We start from the raw sequence: 20,622 nt of genomic DNA on the forward strand, positions 1-20,622 counted from the left end.
CCTCTCTTATGCACTCTGGCTGGCTTCCTCAGACTTGTCTTCCAATTTAGCTACTCTGCATTCAGTTGTATCTAATCTCTTCCCCCAGTTTGTTTGAGTTCTTCATGTCAATTCTTAACATCGGTGTCTATGATGTGGTTTCTGTTGACTGATAAGTGAAGTTTTCCATTTTCCATTTCAGAGCAAGCCCTGGTTTCATACCAGGCACCTAACTCTAGTAACATCCCCAAAGAATTCCTATAATTGTATACTCCCTCCCTTTTCTAGGGCTAACAAGTTAAGTTGCCAGCTTCTGGAGCCTACAATCTGCCTTACATTCCCTCTGGACTTCCACAACATCAGCTTGCCAATTTGCCACTTGTGCAAGTGGCACAACATCACTAAATCACGTGCAAAAATATAACGTCTGTTGGGGGAAACATACAATTATATCAGTAGCAGAGTATATGTAATTCCCTAAACCCTCATTATTCTAGAGTATGACACTTAGGCTGTTCAGAGGTCTACAACAGAGCTCCAAGAGAAGGGAACCTTGACTTCCATAATGTTCTCTATTGTTTCAGCATCAGGAGGACAGAGAGCACCTTGATATACATGCAGAAATGAAAGCTCACCAGCTTCAGAGGTGACTGTGTTAGAAAGAAGGAGACTCTGAAGTTTGGTAGACGTTGTCAGTTTATACTCTAGTGCTAAGTCATATGTACTGAGCCAAACTTTTTCTAACATGCAGAAATGAGCATTGAGGTTCACCACAATTTGTCTCCCCTCATCCTTTACATGGAAGTTTATTTTTCTCATTAGAAGCTAATTACTGTCAAAGTAAAATGTTGATAATTTATGCACCTAAATTTCTGGTCTTAGAAAACTTTCATGGAAAAAAATTAGAAAGTGTGTGGAGAGAATTTTTTTTAAGATTTTAATTTATTTATTCATGAGAGACACAGAGAGAGAGAGGCAGAAACACAGGCAGAGGGAGAAGCAGGCTCCCTGGGGAGGGCAGAACTCAATCCCAGGACCCTGGGATTATGACCTGAGCCAAAGATAGATGCTCAATCACTGAGCCACGCAGGTGCCCCAGTTTTTTTCCCTAAATGAAAAATTTGTTATATCAAATGTCTACTACAGGATCTATAGCATTTTGATGACTGGAATTATTTCTAGGTAGAATTTTCTCTTATATGGAAAGGTAAAAATATTGAAATAATTATGATTTAAATACCTGGATATGAAGCTTGGACTTGTTGAGATTTGAGGTGATACAATATGTATTTCAGAAGTTTAGGTACCAAGTTACTTGGTACCTAAAATAAAAACACTTTTTTTTTTTTTTTTACTTTTTGTCTTTCTTAGGTTTAATATACATGAGTAATTTGTAAGTTGTACTCTACCTCATTAGCCAGTTTCAAACACATCTTTAAGTGGTGCTGTAATTATCCACTTTGGTTTTAAGACTATGTAATTTTATGTGACAGAGAGATACAGATATCATTATTTCATATTTCTGTTTCTGAATGCACCATAATTTCATATGCCATATGTGATTCTTTCACATAATTTCTTAGACTATATCATGAAATGCTAATGATTAGATAAAGCACATTTAAGAAAGGAAGACTTGGTGGGAATGACAAAGGGGCATTTGGTTTATTGAAGCTAGCCCCTTGCTATACACTCCCCCCACCCCAGGATAATATTGTTTCTAATTGTTTTTTAAAAGACCTTGTTTCTTTGCTTCAGTAACTTTGCCAGATCAGTAGATAAATCATTCCTTAAAATTAACCCTGGGTCTCAGCCTACAAAAGTTGTAATCAATTTGATACTTATATTTATTTGAACTAATTAATATTTTTCTTACATTAATAATATTTACTCAGGAAATGACTACTTATATTAGATAAGTATTTATTTGTAGATGATTCTGGGGAAAGACTGATTGACACGTAAGTGGTTAGGCTGTGATATCTGACTTACCCAGAATGTCTGACATTATAGATAAGATTAACCAGAAAGTTTCTAAATCTCTACTTTAAATTGCTTTATGCAGCAGTTGCAGTTTACATTGGAAATGCTACTCTCACATTAAAAAAAAAAACAGAACAAGGAATCTGGGATATATGGATCTAAAAACTTGTATTAAATATTGATCATTAATAATTATGTAAAGCTCTGGCTGAAATATTTTTACTATATAAATAAAGTATGACTAATACTATAGCCATCTGAATGCACATTACAATGCCACACATTTAAAAGGACAACTGTCCTATAGTAGAATTCCACTGTACTCTGGAATAGTATCTTTAAAATTGCTTAACCTAAAAAAATAAAAAGCATTAAAAGAAAATTGCTTATGCTAACACATTTGCTGTTACCATGTGTCAATATGCATGACTACAAAGCTGATTATCCTGTAAGAAAATTTTTTCCAAAGTACTAGTAAAGTGGGCCACTTTTTTTTGGCGTTCTCTCACTTTTATTCATAAATATGACTCATAAAAAGCTGAGAAACTGTAAACTTGTGAATTTTAATTGAAGAACATTCCTACTTTTTTCCAATATTTTGTGAAGAATTAAAAAAAATGATTTGTGAAGATTAATTAGTAACAATCACATAATTTCTAAGAACTCTATGCTTATTATCATAAGTATGCAAATCCATACAAAGCAGGTAAGCAAAAGAAAAGCAATCAATCTGTAACTTTGCCATAGCCTACAGCCAAATAGATTAAAAACAAATCATAAAATGATTGACATTTTATAACTGGTAAGTTACTAAATAGACAATCTTAAATATTTCAAGATACTCAACTTTAAAATTAGAAGAGTGTCACAGCCTTATTTACTTATAGCTATTAACTTGTATGAAAGAATATATCCTAAAGGTATTCATATCCCGTTTAATGGGATAAATATATAATAATTTTCTGTTATTCTTATTTTATATACTAAATCTCATAACATTAAATAAACACACTTTATCTCAACAAAGTAGGATGAAAAAATATGATAGACTGATAACTTGCAGGTATTACAGTTAATTTGAGAATTCCAGCTATCTTTTGAATTTGTACTTTCAGTTTAACCATACTGCATATCAAATTGACATACTATTCATTTATCATCCATGTTCTTTCGATCTAAACTTCAGTGGGTTGGTTCTTTCCAATCAAGATGGTGATGTGTAGCTGACTAATTCTCCCATAGAATACAGCTATCAAATATACATACAAAGACTCTTTCAAGTCATTGGAGTGTATTGAATGTAAAAAGGCTCAGATGAGATATGATCCTTGAGAGAAAGGAAGTGGATTTTTATATTGACAATGACTCAGGGCATTTTTTTCATCTGTGGTGCTAGGGGAAAGAATTCAAGCAACAATTAGTTTGTGGAGACAGAGGCTGGGGTTCAGGGCTGGCATAGTAGCTCAAATAAGAACAAAGTCTTAAAAAGAAGAAACCTCAAGAAATAGTGCCAAAATGTGAAGCAATATTCCTGTGATAATTGCAGATATACACACACGCATGCAATGTGGAGACTCGAAGAAACCAACACAAGGCAAAGCCGGATGACAAAATTGCTAATAGAAATTTCAGCAGCCAGTAGACACTAGGAATTAGAACAGGTAAATATTTCAGTTGACACTAGAGAAAAGATTGTGTTTAGGAGTAAGAGCTTCTTTCCAGGAGTAAGGGGAAGTTGACACAAAGCAGTTCTAAGAAAATCTAACTAACCTAGGTAAGCAAAATTCTATATATCTACAAAAAATAACTCTCTTTGGAGGAAGATGACATAGTCAGGGACTTATGTAAGTATTTATACATAATTTTCAATCTATAATTCCAAAGCATGCTTTAAACTGGAAAATTACTAAAAACAAAAAGGAAACAAAATCAATAAAAATACTCAGATATGATATTGACAGTAGTTATTACAAAGGGGTTTTGAAATGATCATGATAAATGTTTAAGAGCACATGGACTAAAAGAGAATTTTAGCAGATATAAATAATGTATATTTAATAAATCAAGAAAGAATTATATAACTGAAATATTTCAGTGCTGAAATGTTCATTTATAGGTTTAATACACAAGTTATTAGAGAATAAACACAGTGGAAAAGATTATTGTACTAGATGTAGCTCAATATAAAATATACAAGTTAAAAAAAAGAGAGATAAAAAATAATTAAACACACAGAAAAAAAAGAACAATAGATTTATGGTACATAGCTAAAAAACCTAACATGCATGCTTTTGCACAATAAATGATGAAACAAAAGAAAATAAATATTTGAATAAATACTGACCAAAATTTTCTAGAACTAACAAAAGATAGCTTAAAAAAATTCTTTACAACTGAAAACAGATTTTTTAAGAAAGTAAGTGCCTCTTAAGTGCACCATAGTCAACCTTTTGAATATTTAATACAAAAAATATTTTAAGTAAGAAAGATCAATTAAAGTAGAATAAACTAAAAAAAAAATAAATAAAGTAGAATAAACTAATCTACAGTAAAGCAATAATAAGACAGTTGATTTTCAACAGATAAGATGGTGGTCAGCAGACAGTTAAATTGCATCATTTATTACTAAAACAAGAAAAATCCTTCAAATTAGAGTTCTCTCAGTGGGAATACTCAAAAAAGTAAGAAAAAATATGTTAAAAAAAAAAAAAAAGGAATGAGTTAATTGACAGTAGACCAGTACTAAAAGGACCAGCAGAAAGGGATTTTTAAGGAAAATTTAGAATTTCCTTTGAAAACACAGCAACCCAGGGAAGAAGAATACCACCAAAAAGGATAATTATTGACTTAAAAATTATCATTTAATTCTATGCAATGGGGTTAGATAGATTTAAAGTTGTTCCATTTGTTTCAAATGATAATATTATAATTTAAGTTGGAATAAAATAAATTGTAATATGTAGAGCAAATAGTAAGAAAAGTATAAGTAAAATAAAATGTTAATGAAGGAGAAAATGAAGGCTGTGAAATACATTACTAATTAAAAGAATCTAAAAGAAGAAAAAAGGGAACAATTCTTAAAAAAAAAGAAAGCAAGATGGTACACTTGAAATATATCAGTAATTAAATTAATTGTAAGTAAATCAAAATAAACAGATATTGTGAAACAAGGTTAAAATAAAACAAAACAAAAGCAGAAACTTAGTTTAGGGGGTCATATTAAACTTTAAAAAAATAACTTTGAAAGTAAAATGATGTAAAATATCATACCATCTAATCATTAATCAAAATTATAAAAATCTGATATAGTCATAGATAAAATGGAATTTAAGTTGTAGGTGATTGTCAAAGAGAGATGTTCTACAATGAAACATTTTCAATATAAGAGGAAGATATCTTGCCTTCAATCTTTAAGGCAAATATCTTGTGCATCCAGTGATATGATTTCAAACTATATCTAAAATACTCAAAACCAAAAGAAAATAAAGGGGAAAACAGAAAAATCTAGTGAAATAGTGGGATACAACAACACAACATCTCTTAATAGATGAAAAAAAATTCTATATGGATGTAGAAAGTTGAATGGCACAATCAATAAATTTGAACTAATTTATTATTTCAGCAAAGTATGAAGCTGAAGAATGTACATTCTTCTAAAATGCATAGGGGCACGATCTCAAAGAAATACATACTGACATTTAGAAAAACCTTCAGCAAATTTCAAAATATATACCTGTAACCAGACTCAAATGATATCACCTCACACCTGTCACAACAGCTAAAAGTAGCGCCAGAGGGAAAAACAGATGTTGGCGAGGATGCAGAAAAAGGAGAAGCCTCTTAACACGCTTGGTGGGAATGAAAACTGGTGCAGCCCCTCTGGAAAATAGTATGGAGGTTCCACAAAGTTAAAAGTAGAGCTGCCCTATGATCCAGCAATTGAATTACTAGGTATTTACCCTCAGGATGCAAAAATACAGATTTGAAGGGACACAGGCACCCTAATGTTTATAGCAGCATTATCAACAACAGCCAAACTATGGAAAGATCCAAATGTCTATCAACCGATGGCCTAATGAATGCATAAATAAGTGGTGTACACGTGCACACACACACACACACACACACACACACACACTGGAATATTACTCAGCCATACAAAAGAAGGGAATCTTGCCATTTGCAATGACGTGGATGGAGCTAGAGAGCATCATGCTAAGCAAAGTAAGTCAGGAAAAAAGACAAATACAATACGATTTCACTCCTATGTGTAATTCAAGACACAAAACGGATGGAAAAATAAAGAGAGAGGCAAACTGTAAAACAAGACTTTTGACTCTAGAGAACAAACTGAGGCTTGCTGGAGGGGCGCGGGGTGGGGGGAGGGATGGGTTGAATGGGCGATGGGCATTAAGGAGTCCACTTGGGATGAGCACTGGGTGTAGAGTGTAACTGATGAATCACTGAATTCTACACCTAAAACTAATATTACAGTGCATGTTAACTAAATGGAATTTAAATAAACACTTGGAACAAAAGGGAAAAAAAATGAACTAGATATCATTTTTTTAAAGTACACTAGAGAAATGTCAACTTGTTGGTAATTAAAACATACACTTCACATTTCGATTGATCAAAGGAGAAGCTTTCTTGTTTTGTTTCTTTTTATTCCTGTTTTAAATAAAATATTAATGCTGAATATATTACGTGCCATTTAGATTTTTCAGGAAACTATAAATGGTAAATTGAAAATAATGGTCTTTCCTCTAAAATATTTTGTTATCAACAAAATCATAACAACAGTATCTTCATCAGTGATATTTTTCTCCAACCTTAAGATTTACTCAAATCAGGTAAACACCTGCAACTCTTACTATTATATGAAATACTGCCATCTATCGAAATTTTAGGCCTTGTATCCTCCAAATATTTCACCACATTACATCAACTCTAGTCACAAGTGAGAAAAAGCTGTTGGATGATGTACAATTTTGCAGTCATTTCAGGTTGTTGGGGCAAATTTTGTTAAATAATCAAGTTCTTACCATTTTATTGTGATTATTTGACGTGTGTGTGTGTGTGTGTTTTTCTTTCCCAAAATAGGTTATTTATTCTTACTCAAAGACAATTGTCAAAATACAGATCTTTTCATTCAGAGTACAGAAGGTCTGCTATGAATTTTCATGGACGCTATTGATTTTTATGTGCATATTATTTATACAGAATAATGGAGGTCAGTGACTTTTTACCCACCTGAGAACAAATTAAGCAATAAGCTCAATATAACTGTAACATAGTTAAAACCGGAAAAGGGCAGAGCAAGAATCTTAGGAAGTGGAATACATTCCTTTCCACAGGACTAATACTGAGGAATTTTACACCTCAAGATTTTTCTGTAAAGGAGGACTGGGTATCCCTTGTGTTTTTTGAGTAAATACTCAAGCCATAGGAGGTTAAAGTCTTCATAAAGCAAATTACCAGTCTAGAAACACTCAGAGTGAATTTATTTCAAATTAAAACACAGTGATAACTTTAAAGTATAAAATAGACTGATTCATTTTCCAGGGCATGGTAGGTTAACAGAAGAAAAAAAAAAGGAGGGGGGATGCTTTGAAGGAATATTTTTGCAAAGTTTTGTGTGCAGATGCCTATACTAGAGTCAATCACAGTAGTGGTGTGAGAACAAAGGCTCTCTGCGATTGGTGAAATGAGCAAGACGTTAGAACGAGATCTATAAAAATGTCACCTCTTAAGAGAAACAAACCACTGGATCCATTTGATGACTGGGTATGATCTTTGCATAAGCTAAGCTGTATAGAGATTTCTGCCTTTCATGGTGCTTCATGAACACAAGTCCTCATAACCAAATCACATTTTTCTCTAAGCATTTACAGTTTCCTGTTATATAGGTAGCTATTTGATAAATTATGTTGTTTATATATAAACTGAAAAAATAATTTACTGCAAACCACTCTTGTCAAGGTGACACTAATTATTCTGAAAGCAGCCTTGTGTTTAGTGCAAGGAGTCAGATTATAGTATCTTAAGCACGTCGGAGTAGGAGATTCTGGGTGTGCATCGACTCCGTTTCAAAACTCTGAGCCCATCTCACAGTGTGAGAGAGTTTATTAGCATTAATAATAATTAATCAGTATTAACTGATGTTTCAGCAATAAACCTGTTATTAATCAAAATAATAAAATTAGGAATAATTACTCCATATTTATTACAAACACATTTTTTTCTGTTGATTTTTAAAATCAACTTTAATGGACTTGTAAATTTAAAAATTAGTTTATGGAAAAAAGAAGAGAGAGAGAGAGAGATGCTATTTGTATCATGACTAAGCATTTATTGAATCTTTGCAGTGTATCCCTCGAGTTTCATTCTGTTAAGAGAGGTAATATCAATACAGCTCTTCAAAATAGTAATGGTAGTATTTACTTAAAAATTAGGTAGACAAGTTGCATTTGTAAACTGTAATACATTTATGTCCAATTGAAGTTAGCATGATTGCTCATTACATTAAACAGATCTTTGAACTTCAGCAACTTTATCATATATAAGAACAGCCCCTGTAGGGTGGTATATGTGTATATGCCCATTGTGTGAACTAAGCGATAAAATAAATACAAAAATGCTCTGTAATTTGTAAGATGACAAAATTGGATTTTGTGTTTTAATGTATTGTGAACTATCTGTGATTTATTTTTTTTATTTTTTTTTAAATTTTTATTTATTTATGATAGTCACACAGACAGAGAGAGAGAGAGAGGCAGAGACACAGGCAGAGGGAGAAGCAGGCTCCATGCAGGGAGCCCAACGTGGGATTCGATCCTGGGTCTCCAGGATCACGCCCCGGGCAAAAGGCAGGCGCCAAACCACTGCGCCACCCAGGGATCCCTTATCTGTGATTTATAATATAATAAGCCTGCCTGCTTCATAGAGCAAAGGCCACATGAATGAATCAGGCCACAGAATCTGTCTCTAGAACAAATATACTTTTTAAAATATTTATTAAATTTAGAAAGAGGGAGTGGGAGGGGGAAGGGGCCACGGGAGAGGGAGAGAGAATCTCAAGCAGAGTCTGCACTGAGCATGGAGACCAATGTGGGCCTTGAGCTCACAGCCCTGAGATCAGGAATGAGGGGAAACCAAGAGTTGGATGCTCAACCAACTGTGCCACCCAAGCGCCTCCATCTCTAGAACCAATATTTTAAATGGATTCTACCTATGAATTCAACCTGTATGTCTTAATTTAACAATGATAGTTTGACAGAGTATTTAAATTCAACCCATTCACTCATTCATCTAGCAATTGTTTGTCAAGGGCTGGGCACTGATCTGAACACTTAAGGTTATAAAAACAAGTTAGCATCATTCTTACGTAGAGGGACGCTTAGTTGTAGAAGCCATATGTCCCTATAAAAATAAATATAACATGAAAGTGCCATGTAACAGAAAACAAGGATTAAATGTTAATTCAGCAACACATTTCAGAGAAATTTATAACAGGGCTTTTAAATAGAGAAATATGAATATGGAAAATTCTGGGTTGAATTAAGAATGTGCAAGGCTATTGTGTTTTGGGAACCAGCAGTACTCCATTAGGGCTAGGCCTGGAGCCTACCAAGAAAAATATGAAGATACAGTTCAGGAAGGTGTTTCACAAAAATTCCTGAATCGACACGCCATGGTGTCTGTTTTATTATATAGTTTTTGCACAACACGTGTCAAAAGGACAAAAGGGGAGCACCTCTTCAGGATTTTAATGGTAATTAAAGATTAGTCTAGCAAGTGTCATCCACAGCATTGGCCACATTAGAAATGCTGAAATGCATTTGTCTCCCATTCTGAGGATCACCATTTCTTTACAAACTCACAGAACTGACACCTTCTTCCCCCAGATTGCCTGGAAGTCTGTGCCCACCACGCACAAGGTTCATATTCTACACTGAGAGCCGGCCTTATCATCCGAGCGACACCTTGCTGTGGGATGGGGTGTGTGTGTGTGTGTGTGTGTGTGTGTGTGTGTGTGTGGAAAGCATTCATTTTTAACATGAACTTTTTTTCTATTTTAGTCACCCAAAACACCTGTGCAATTTAATATATATATATATATATATATATATATTTTTTTTTTTTTGCAAGAGTAGAGTGTCACCATCAGAACATTCCGTGTATTGGGCAGCTCCCTGTATACTTTAGTAATACACAGCTGCTTAGCAAATGCAAGATATACTTACTGGTACTTTGTACCACTATATCACTTTTTAAAATATTTAAGTGTGGTGCCAACTGAAACATATATATTTTTTAAACACGGAGCCAATCACCTACCCGGTTCCGGAGACCATAAGCAGAGTGACTTCTCTACTCTGGGGTATAGAAGGGAAAGCATACAGCACAAAAATAAAATACCCCCATTTAGGATAACAGCAACGTGACGTTGCACGCGAAGTATCTCATTTTGTCTTATGCAAACGAAGAGTGTGCAATGTGAACCGTAAGAAACAAGTACATACTCTGAGGAAACCGTGGGGGGTTGTCGTTGACGTCAGTCAGGGTGATGTTAACTGTGGTGGATCCGGAAAGCCCTCCGACTTGCCCAGCCATGTCTTTGGCTTGAATGACCACCGAATAGTGTTCTCTGGCTTCTCTGTCCATATTATGTAAGGCAGTTCTAATAACTCCTGTAATACATATTTTAAACAAAACAGTATAGATGACATATTAAATGAGAAGCAGCACAGATATCTCTCTCGTTTTTTTTCCCTCTTTTAAGAAGTGCATTTTTAAATGACATACTTTTGTGAGAAAGCCAGTCTTCTGAGACTAACAGTACCTTAAAATGTGACTAAAACTATCTCCTTGAATCCTTTATTTACAAGCACAGGTTCTGAACCATTCTATTAGTGGCAATTAAGATGCACATCTTTGGGTTCCTTGGGGTGCCTCGGAGGGTGACCCCAAAGCCCAGGTGTGTTCCTCTGCTGGCATGCTAAATATTTCACTAGCTCTGTGCCTCACAAGTGTCAGACGAGATGATTTGACAAGAGGTTAATTTTCCTCTTTACAGAACAATTTACATAGTTTCCTGACAGGGTTGTCAACGTTGGATGATGGAAAACATTGAAGAATCGTGGGTACTTGAACAAAGACTGTAGTCAGGAGTCATTTTAACATCTATCAAGACTAAGAAAGTCACTATTTTTATCAGGAAATAACAACTACAATTTTAACATTTATCAAGACTAAGAAAGTCACTATTTTTTATCAGGAAATAACAACTACAATAAGAACTAGATCTAAGTACCTAAGCAAAATAAAGGTATGAAATGGATTCCCAAAATCTCTTGTAAAAGCCACATTCTTTATTTCACAGTGACAAAGGAGACATTGAAGGTATTTTTTTTTAATGAACTAGTACTTAGATTCAATAAAGATGTAAAAAATGTTGTTATATCTCCATTTGCATCATGCATAGGTACACATAAATTAGAGAGTTTTGTCAATAGAGCCTTAAATTTCAAAACTGAAACATATTTTCCAGAGGGTCCAGGATTATTAATTATGTCATTAAAAAAGTTCTCATGTAGATGATCTTATGATAGTAAGATTATAATTATTATAATAAGTATAAACATATATGCACGTATATATTTACATTTATATCATATATGCATAAAAACATATTTGCTACTCCATACGCAGGTCAACATTTAAAACTACCTTTTTTACTTCTGCTAAAAATATTTGGATCAGGCCACATTTAAAAAAAATTGTTTATTTTTTTGAAAGAGAGAGAGAGAAAGGACAAGGTGGGGGCAGAGGGAGAGGGACAAGGAGACTCGTTGCTGAGCGCACAGCCCGATGCAGGGCTCAGTCTAAGACCCGAGATCATGAGATCTCAGGACCCAGAGAGATCATGAGATACTAGGACCCTGGGACCATGACCTGAGCTGATGTCAGACACTTAATCTACTGAGCCACCCATGTACCCCGGAGATCATGTCACTTTTTGAGAAAGGTACCAATGGCTTCAACCAAACACACAATCGATAAGTTAGGAGAGCAATTCAGAGGGGTAATGCCAATTTTAATAACTGCTAACTACAGAGTTTAGCAAGCTCTTTCACAGACAATATATTGACACAATGAGAGAAAATCAGGTTGTATATTCAAGTTAAAAATAGTATTTTAGAAGTGGAAAGGATTAGTCCATCAGTTTGAACATAGAACACTGAAGCAGTACTTTTGTTTTATTAAGTTGATTGTATGTGTAATGACTTTGAGAGGAGAGCCTCAGGAACCAGGAAAAGGGATCCCACAACTTTCAATATTTGTGAATTTTTAATTGAAGGAGATCAGGAAAATTTTCCTGAGGCTAAATAAAAATGAAAATCATTCCTATCAAAAGAAATTACAATAATATGATAATAAATGATTCATCCAATTCATGCCTACAAAAAGGCCTCAAGCATCCTTATGAAACAGAACAATGTTTTATCACATGATAATTATATAAGAAAGAATTGAATTAATGAACAAGCTAAGATTTTATGAAAATATTTTATGAAAGAAACATATATTTTCTAATACTGGCAAAAAAAATAAGGATGTTCTAGGGACACCTGGGTGGCTCAGTGGTTAAGTGCATCTGCCTTCAGCCCAGGGTGTGATTCTGGTGTCCCAGGATCGAGTCCCATGTCGAGCTCCCTGCATGGAGGCTGCTTCTCCCTCTGCCTGTGTCTCTGCCTCTCTCTCTCTCTGTGTGTGTGTGTGTGTGTCTTTCATGAATAAATAAAATCTTTTTTTAACTAAAATCTTAAAAAAAAGGATGTTCTGAAAAAAATACATTACAAATGGGCCTTGCCTCTGGTGTGTAGAAGTTTGAGACTATTGTCCAGGATGATGTTTGACAATGAAATCATTTAAGTGCTATTTGCTGAATATAAAAATATAACAGTAAAATCAATCATCACAAAGTGAAAGATAGATGTATTTATATGATTTGAATGTTATTCACTTAAGAGACTCAAAGACATCAGTACAAGCCCTGTTTTACAGTATGAATTTCAGTAATTTAACTCCATTATAGCCCTTCTTCTATAAACACAGCTACATCTGACACAACATGAGAAGAAGCTTGTCAGCCAAATTAGCTTATGGAAATAAGGCAGTATGTCCAGAGTTGACACAGACTTTTCAGAAATGACTAAGAACTCATTTAAATTCACAGTTCTCTTGAGGATGATGGCTCAGTGCATGTGCTTGGCTCTGGCCTCCCCCAAGGGCCCACAGGTAACTGGAGAATGCTCTGCCAAACTGCTGTAGGAACATGATCCCAGTACACAACAATCTCCTTCTGTGAACACAGACCACTTTATTTCTTCTTTCCTGATCTGTATAGCTTTTATTTTCTAAGAAATAAATTACTGCATTAGCTAAAATTTCAGGTATGACATTCTAAAAGAGTGGTGAAGGGGGGTGCTTGGGTGGCTCAGTCCATTAAGCATCCAACTTTGGATTTCTGCCCAAGTCATGATCTCAGGGTCATGAGATCAAGCCCCACATTGGGCTCTATGCTAGGCATGGAGCCTGCTTGGGATTCTTTCTCTCCTTCTCTCTCTGGCCCTCACCTCTAGCTTGGGCATGCTCTTGCCCTTTCTCTCTGTCTCTTATAAAAAGGAAAAAAAAAAAAGAGTGGTGAAAAATAAAAAAAAATAAAAAAATAAAGTAAAATACTGGTAAGAGGGGGTATCCTTACCTTGTTCCTAATCTCAATGGGGAAGTTTTGAATGTCTCACATTAAGCATGGAATTAGCTGTAGGGTTTTTGTAAATTATCTTGAACAAGTTGAATAAATTTCTTAGTTTGCCGCACAGTAACTTTTAAAAACTGGGAATGTACTTTTTAGCAGAAGAGGTTCTTAGCACTTTCAGAGAAGAATGACTTTCCTGATTCCGATTATGCATTTTTCAGAAGTAAATGATAAATGGCATCCGTGAATGAATTATTTCTTAGGCAAATTTTGCAAATGTGTTCCAGATGAATTATTATGATTAAAAGATCTAAAACACAGTCTAATTTTATAGTCTAAAGTACCACTATATTACCTTATTACTTGAACCAAATGGATAGTATTGAGTCAAACAGTTTTTAACATCCCTTGTCTAAGATCACAAGATCTTGTGACAAAATCTGAATGTTCCTGCTCCTTGGTTCCTTCTACCTTGAAGAACTTCTGTGCATGCTCCAAGTTGCCCGAATTATGACAGCAACTTGAACTCCTTTTGTTCTGTCCATTTTTGACTGGATAATTTTACCATCATGGATAAACTATCATTTGTCTATTTTGGTGAACATCTGCATGGATATCAAATCATTATTTTTATAAATATTCTGATTTGATAAATTTATCAGAAAACACAAACAACTTTGAAAGAAGTTAGGAAAAAAGTGACAAATATTTGCACTTTCCCAATATTCTGAGAAAGAAATAAAGAAAAAAAAAAACAAGTTAAAAAGTGATCATAACTTATTATCCTTTCTGCTTAGTGCAATAGCTGGCTTTTTTTTTCCAGAATTAAATATATATTTTGAATAAGCATTCACACACACACACACACACACACACACACACATACACACACACAATTTCCCCCTACTTCTATCCAGGAAGCTATATTTGAAAAAAGTGACATTATTAAGCAAAATAACTCTTAAAAAATCAAATATGAGTTAAATGTGAAGCTATCTACGTAAAGTGACTTTATATTCTGATTTTCCCAAGTCTTTTTCAGAATATCCCTGTCTTTGCTCAAATATTAAAGGGCCTCTTTCATTCTAAACAATGGGTGATCAATTACTGAGTGCCTAGGTTTTACAGTATTGCTAGTGGCTTTCAAACATGACTCTGACTCAACATTACCTTGAGATTGTCTTAAAGGGTAAATTCATTGGATCCAGGTCTCAGAAACTCTGATTTAGTAATTTGCAGCGGGACTGGCATACTTACAGCTCTAATTGGTTACTGCATTAGTCTGCTAGGGCTGCCAAGAAAAAAAATAAAATACCATAGACTCAGTGGCTCAAACAACAGCAATGTATTCCACACACTTCTCAGAGGCTGGGAAGACTGGGAAGATGAAGACTTTCATCTTCAGTTTCCCCGTGAGACTGACTTCATATGGCTTTCCCCCAGTTTGTGCGCAAGGAGAAAGAAGATTGCTCTCCTGTGCTTCTTATCAATCCACCAATCCTGTCATGAGGGTCCCACCCTTATGACTTAATATAAACCTAATTACTTTTTAAAGCTCCATCTCAAAATACATCACATTGGGAGGGAGGGTTTCCACAAAATGAATCTTTGGTGGTACATAAATACTCAGTCCATCGATAATTTAAAAATTGCCCCTCATACACAGAGACCAAAGAAAGAGGTGGACCACTCCAGATTGGTAGGTGGTGGCAGGTTTAATAAGCAAAGGAACTTAAATATAAGAGTTGTCTTGGGAAGCTGTAAAGTTGAGTGTATCTCCATCACCATCCACCAGAATATTCTCTATAAGTTTATAGAGAAGCTTTAACTGGTTTCAGTCACACACACGGTCTAGATATCCTCAACAACACAACAATTGAGCTGTCTCTCAGGCTGCTTTCTTAAAAACTGCTTCCACTATGGGAACAGTGGGTACAAAGCATATTCCCAGGACAAGGGAGGAAGGAGGTGAGGGATCTCTGATTGCCTGGGTTTGGCGTGTGGGTCAACGGAGCTCATATCCTCTTAGTGACCACCCCCAATAGCCAAAACAACTCCTTTAGGTGAGTCTAGGGAAAGAGGGCCAAGCCATAGTTTGAGAAGACAGAACTACATATGAGGATACACACGACACAGACAACAAGAAATATGCTAAGGTAACATCCATTTTTTTCAAACTGTGAAGCCTACGCTCATGTACAAGGCTGGGATAAACATATTTGCACGGTCCAAGTGAGAAGTGATGTTTGTTTGGCTTTTTCTGCCATGTATCCGTGTACCCCGTGATTGTACTGTAACTTAATTTGCCTTCCAAGTAAACTAAGTAAAAAGGACTTATCTACCATATGGTCTTTTCTTTAGGTAAATTTTGAAGAAAAAATACAGAGCAGCTAAATTACTTACCTAAAATTGGTTCATTGTTTTTTGTTTGTTTGTTTTCTTTGTTTTGTTTTTGTTATTGTTGCTTAAGTAAACTCTCTTCTTTCAATACATGCTAGGTAACTGATAATGCCCTGTTCTCCACATGCAGGAGAATGAAACTAGACAACTCTCTTGCACCATTCACAAAGATAAAATCAAAATGGATGAAAGATCTAAGTGTGAGACAAGATCCCATCAAAATCCTAGAGGAGAACACAGGCAACACCCTTTTTGAACTTGGCCACAGTAACTTCTTGCAAGATACATCCACGAAGGCAAGAGAAACAAAAGCAAAAATGAACTATTGGAACTTCATCAAGATAAGAAGCTTTTGCACAGCAAAAGAAACAGTCAACAAAACTAGAAGACAACCTACAGAATGGGAGAAGATATTTGCAAATGACGTATCAGATAAAGGGCTAGTTTCCAAGATCTATAAAGAACTTCTTAAACTCAACACCAAAGAAACAAACAATCCAATCATGAAATGGGCAAAAGACATGAAGAGAAATCTCACAGAGGAAGACATGGACATGGCCAACATGCACATGAGAAAATGCTCCGCATCACTTGCCATCAGGGAAATACAAATCAAAACCACAATGAGATCCCACCACACACCAGTGAGAATGATGAAAATTAACAAGGCAGGAAACCACAAATGTTGGAGAGGATGCGGAGAAAAGGGAACCCTCTTACACTGTTGGTGGGAATGTGAACTGGTGCAGCCACTCTGGAAAACTGTGTGGAGGTTCCTCAAAGAGTTAAAAATAGACCTGCCCTACGACCCAGCAATTGCCCTGTTGGGGATTTACCCCAAAGATTCAGATGCAATGAAACGCCAGGACACCTGCACCCTGATGTTTCTAGCAGCAATGTCCACAATAGCCAGACTGTGGAAGGAGCCTTGGTGTCCATTGGAAGATGATGGATAAAGAAGATGTGGTTTATGTATACAATGGAATATTCATCAGCCATTAGAAATGACAAATACCCTCCATTTTGCTTCGACGTGGATGGAACTGGAGGGTATGATGCTGAGTGAAATAAGTTAATCGGAGGACAAACATTATATGGTCTCATTCATTTGGGGAATATAAAAAATAGTGACAGGGAATAAAGGGGAAAGGAGAAAAATGAGTGGGAAATATCAAAAAGGGAGACAGAACATGAGAGACTGCTAACTCTGGGAAACGAACTAGGGGAAGTTAGAAGGGAGGTGGACAGGGGGTGGGGTTGACTTGGTGACGGGCAGTGAGGGAGCACTTGATGGGATGAGCACTGGGTGTTATTCTATATGTTGGCAAATTGAACACCAATAAAAAATAAATTTACTTAAAAAATGCCCTTATTCTGAATGTTTGTTGGCTAAAGCTTCCCTAGCAATGTTTACTTCAAAAATTTTAAGCAGAGTGTTGCCTGTTATTCTCTTGTGATGCTGGGTTGAATCAACAGGATGTGATTAGCCTTGTGTCATTTTGTTTTGTTTCTTATTACCTTAGTGGTAAACGACTGCAGGTGCCCTACTGCCTGCAAATTACCTTTTGACTACTGCTTCCCAATCGCCTTGATATGTAGGGGCTAGTAACTGGGAATTACTCTCTGCTGAATTCAAGTTCATAAGACTGAAAACTCATCTGGGTTTATAAGCATTACCTGTTGAACCCAGCTCACTGGTCTACCATATGTTTTTGTTCCCTGACTGGCAATATCCATTCATATAGAGCAATATATCCTCCAAAATGTGTTCTTGCGTTTTTCCCTTTTAACTAAAAAGAATTTAAGACGGGGATGTATAAATCTGGTTCATTAGATAATACCAAACAAGACTGCAAAATAAAATTTGTAAAGGTTAGAGCAAATAAACCGGCATGCACATTCAGATTCCTATAGAAATACCCAACGTCCACATATGCATTTAGAGGAGAAATGGGCTTGCTTTTTTCCATGTCTAAACTACCATCTGCACTTTGACTCAATAGAATGTTTCCTTCTTAATTTGCTCAATTGCTCATTCATTCATTTAAACTCTATTATATCATTATGTAATGTATATTTAAATATACTGGAGTCCTGGTATTTCTTTAATGGGGCACCAGGGCCACCTAATAACAAAACTCACATGGAGTGCCAATTATCATGCAAATTTAAGGATGTCTACTGAATCAGAATCAAGGAGAGTGCGCCCAAGTATCAGTATTTATGGCAAGCTCCTTCTGTGATTTTCATGAATGATCAAATTTGAGATATCCACCTAGAGGTGAGAAGACAAGATATCTGTCCTCAAGATGCTCATATTTCATTGGAAGATGTTTCTTTAAAATAATATGAACACTGAGAGATTTAGAAATATTCATAAGTTTCATTAATCATTTTCTACATGATGGCACTTGAAATCTTGGCAGTAATAATTCATCTTTCCAACTGCCTGAGTATGTATGGTGCTCTAGGTATCTGGAAGATTCATTATGTTCAGTTGCTGTTTGTTTCAATATTTAGTATATCATATTCTGAATTTTCCCTACTGACATCGTAAGGATAAGGCGGCTTCCATAAGGTCTTGTCTACATTTAAAGCAAAAAATGTTTAGGCATCGAATCTATATGTATCCATCAGCAACACAGCTCCAGAAATCTATTTTCTTCATCCATCACCAATCCAATGTATGCTGAATGTGATACAGCTCTGTAAAAAATGTGGGGCACAGACACATACAGGGCAGAGCTTATGACATTAGAATGTTATGATTAGGGCATTTACTGATAGGGAAGCATATAGGCAAACCTGGAAAGTTAAGCAATACGGAAAATATATTTCATAAAATGGTAAACAAAACCCAGACTTCAGAAGTCACAGTTATCAAAATGGATGACTATGACCAAAGAGTACTTTATGACCCACAGGAATATTTGTAGATTATGGAAGGGTGAATGGAGATAGGATATCCACGGAAGGGGTATCTGGTATAACCAATCTGAGGATCTGGGATTGGGCATGTCTGTTTAAAGACAATTGGATTTACTGCAAAACGATTGTTGGGAAATAGTGGAGATTAGGTGCTCAGTAATTAAAATACTCTGAATATTTCTCTGTTCCTCAAGTGACAGAAAATTTGAAAAGCCCTGTTGCTGCTGCCCCTGTTGAAAGTCAGGACTAAGCTTCACTACTTGTCAGATGTTATTACTGACTCTGGCTGAGCAGATGAGGTTATCTCTACTGCTACATTTAGCACATTTGAGACTCTGAAGTTCTGGTGGGTAACAGATTAACTTCAGAATTTTTATTTATATTTTTGTTATACAATTGATTTTATTTTTAAAGAAAAATTATGTAATATTATATAAAACACTGGCATCCCAGAATTGAAGCAAAAGCAAAAAGAAACCCTCGACATATTTAGCTTCAAGCTATGACTCATGGAATTAACAACCATAAATTCATGAAGGAAGACATTTTTATGCTTTAGTAGGAAGATTCAATTTTTCCTCCTCTATATTTTTTTCCCTTACTACCATTAAAATTGATGGTGAAGCATTTTATATCTCCTGAGGAGAAAAAGAAGGAGAATTCACATGTTTTGAGTATGGACTATGACTCAGGCACTCCCTTCAGGTATATATCTCATATATTTTGGCCTTACATTCCACGAGAGAAGAAGCTCAAAGCTTAAGTCACTCTGCCCAGACCAGAAACTTGCAAAACTTGAAATATAACCCAGGACTTCTGACATTAAGTTTCTTTTTTGTGTAATATTTTATTTATTTATTTATGAGAGACCCAGAGAGAGAGGCAGAGACACAGGCAGAGGGAGAAGCAGGCTCCATGCAGGGAGCCCGATGCAGGACTCGATTTCAGGACCCCGGGGTCACGACCTGAGCCAACGGCAGACACTCAACCACTGAGCCCCCCAGGAGTCCCCTGACATTAAAATCCTGATGCTACAGTGGCATTATCTCAAGAAATTTACCTGTGGAATCTATAGGCTTGGCTGGTTTTGAAAGAGAGACAGGAAAAGAGGGTAGGGAGGAAGGTTCTTCTTTACGGAGGGAATCAAGTATAAATATCACCAATCGGGGTTCAACTATGATTGATTTGATGAGTACAGTACAACGGAAGTCACATTATTGCAATTTCGGCCCCAGACTTAAGAGGACTGAAAACTTCTACCTTGGTCTTTGAGAGCCCTAAGCTATCATGTAAGTGGTTTAGCTACCGGCTAGAGAGACCACATGGAGAAGCCCTAATATAGAAAGGGCAAAGGATCCATCTGAGACCCTTCAACTCTTCCCACTGCAGCACTAGGCACATGAATAAACACATCTTTAAATATCCACACAATCCAGGGATCAGCTGAATGTACCAAATAGCCAGGCCAATGCCACATGGATCCAAGAATTGCTCAGACAACTGCTTTTCAACCTCCTGAATTCCAAAATTATGGTTGTTTTGAAAGCTCTGGGTTTAGCGGTCGTTTG

At 35.7% G+C, this 20,622-nt stretch overlaps 1 protein-coding gene across 2 annotated transcripts in view; it reads right to left on the reverse strand.

Annotated features, from left to right (window-relative positions):
* CDH18 (cadherin 18) overlaps positions 1-20,622 on the reverse strand; it is a 947,353-nt gene that overhangs the window by 104,606 nt on the left and 822,125 nt on the right. For both annotated transcript variants that reach the window (XM_041746928.1, XM_041746929.1), the window contains one exon: positions 10,488-10,655. In XM_041746928.1, the coding sequence (XP_041602862.1) occupies positions 10,488-10,655 (168 nt within the window). The remainder of the gene's footprint in view (positions 1-10,487; positions 10,656-20,622) is intronic.

Source organism: Vulpes lagopus, chromosome 3, assembly GCF_018345385.1.
Source record: "Vulpes lagopus strain Blue_001 chromosome 3, ASM1834538v1, whole genome shotgun sequence".
Classification (NCBI taxonomy): Eukaryota; Metazoa; Chordata; class Mammalia; order Carnivora; family Canidae; genus Vulpes; species Vulpes lagopus.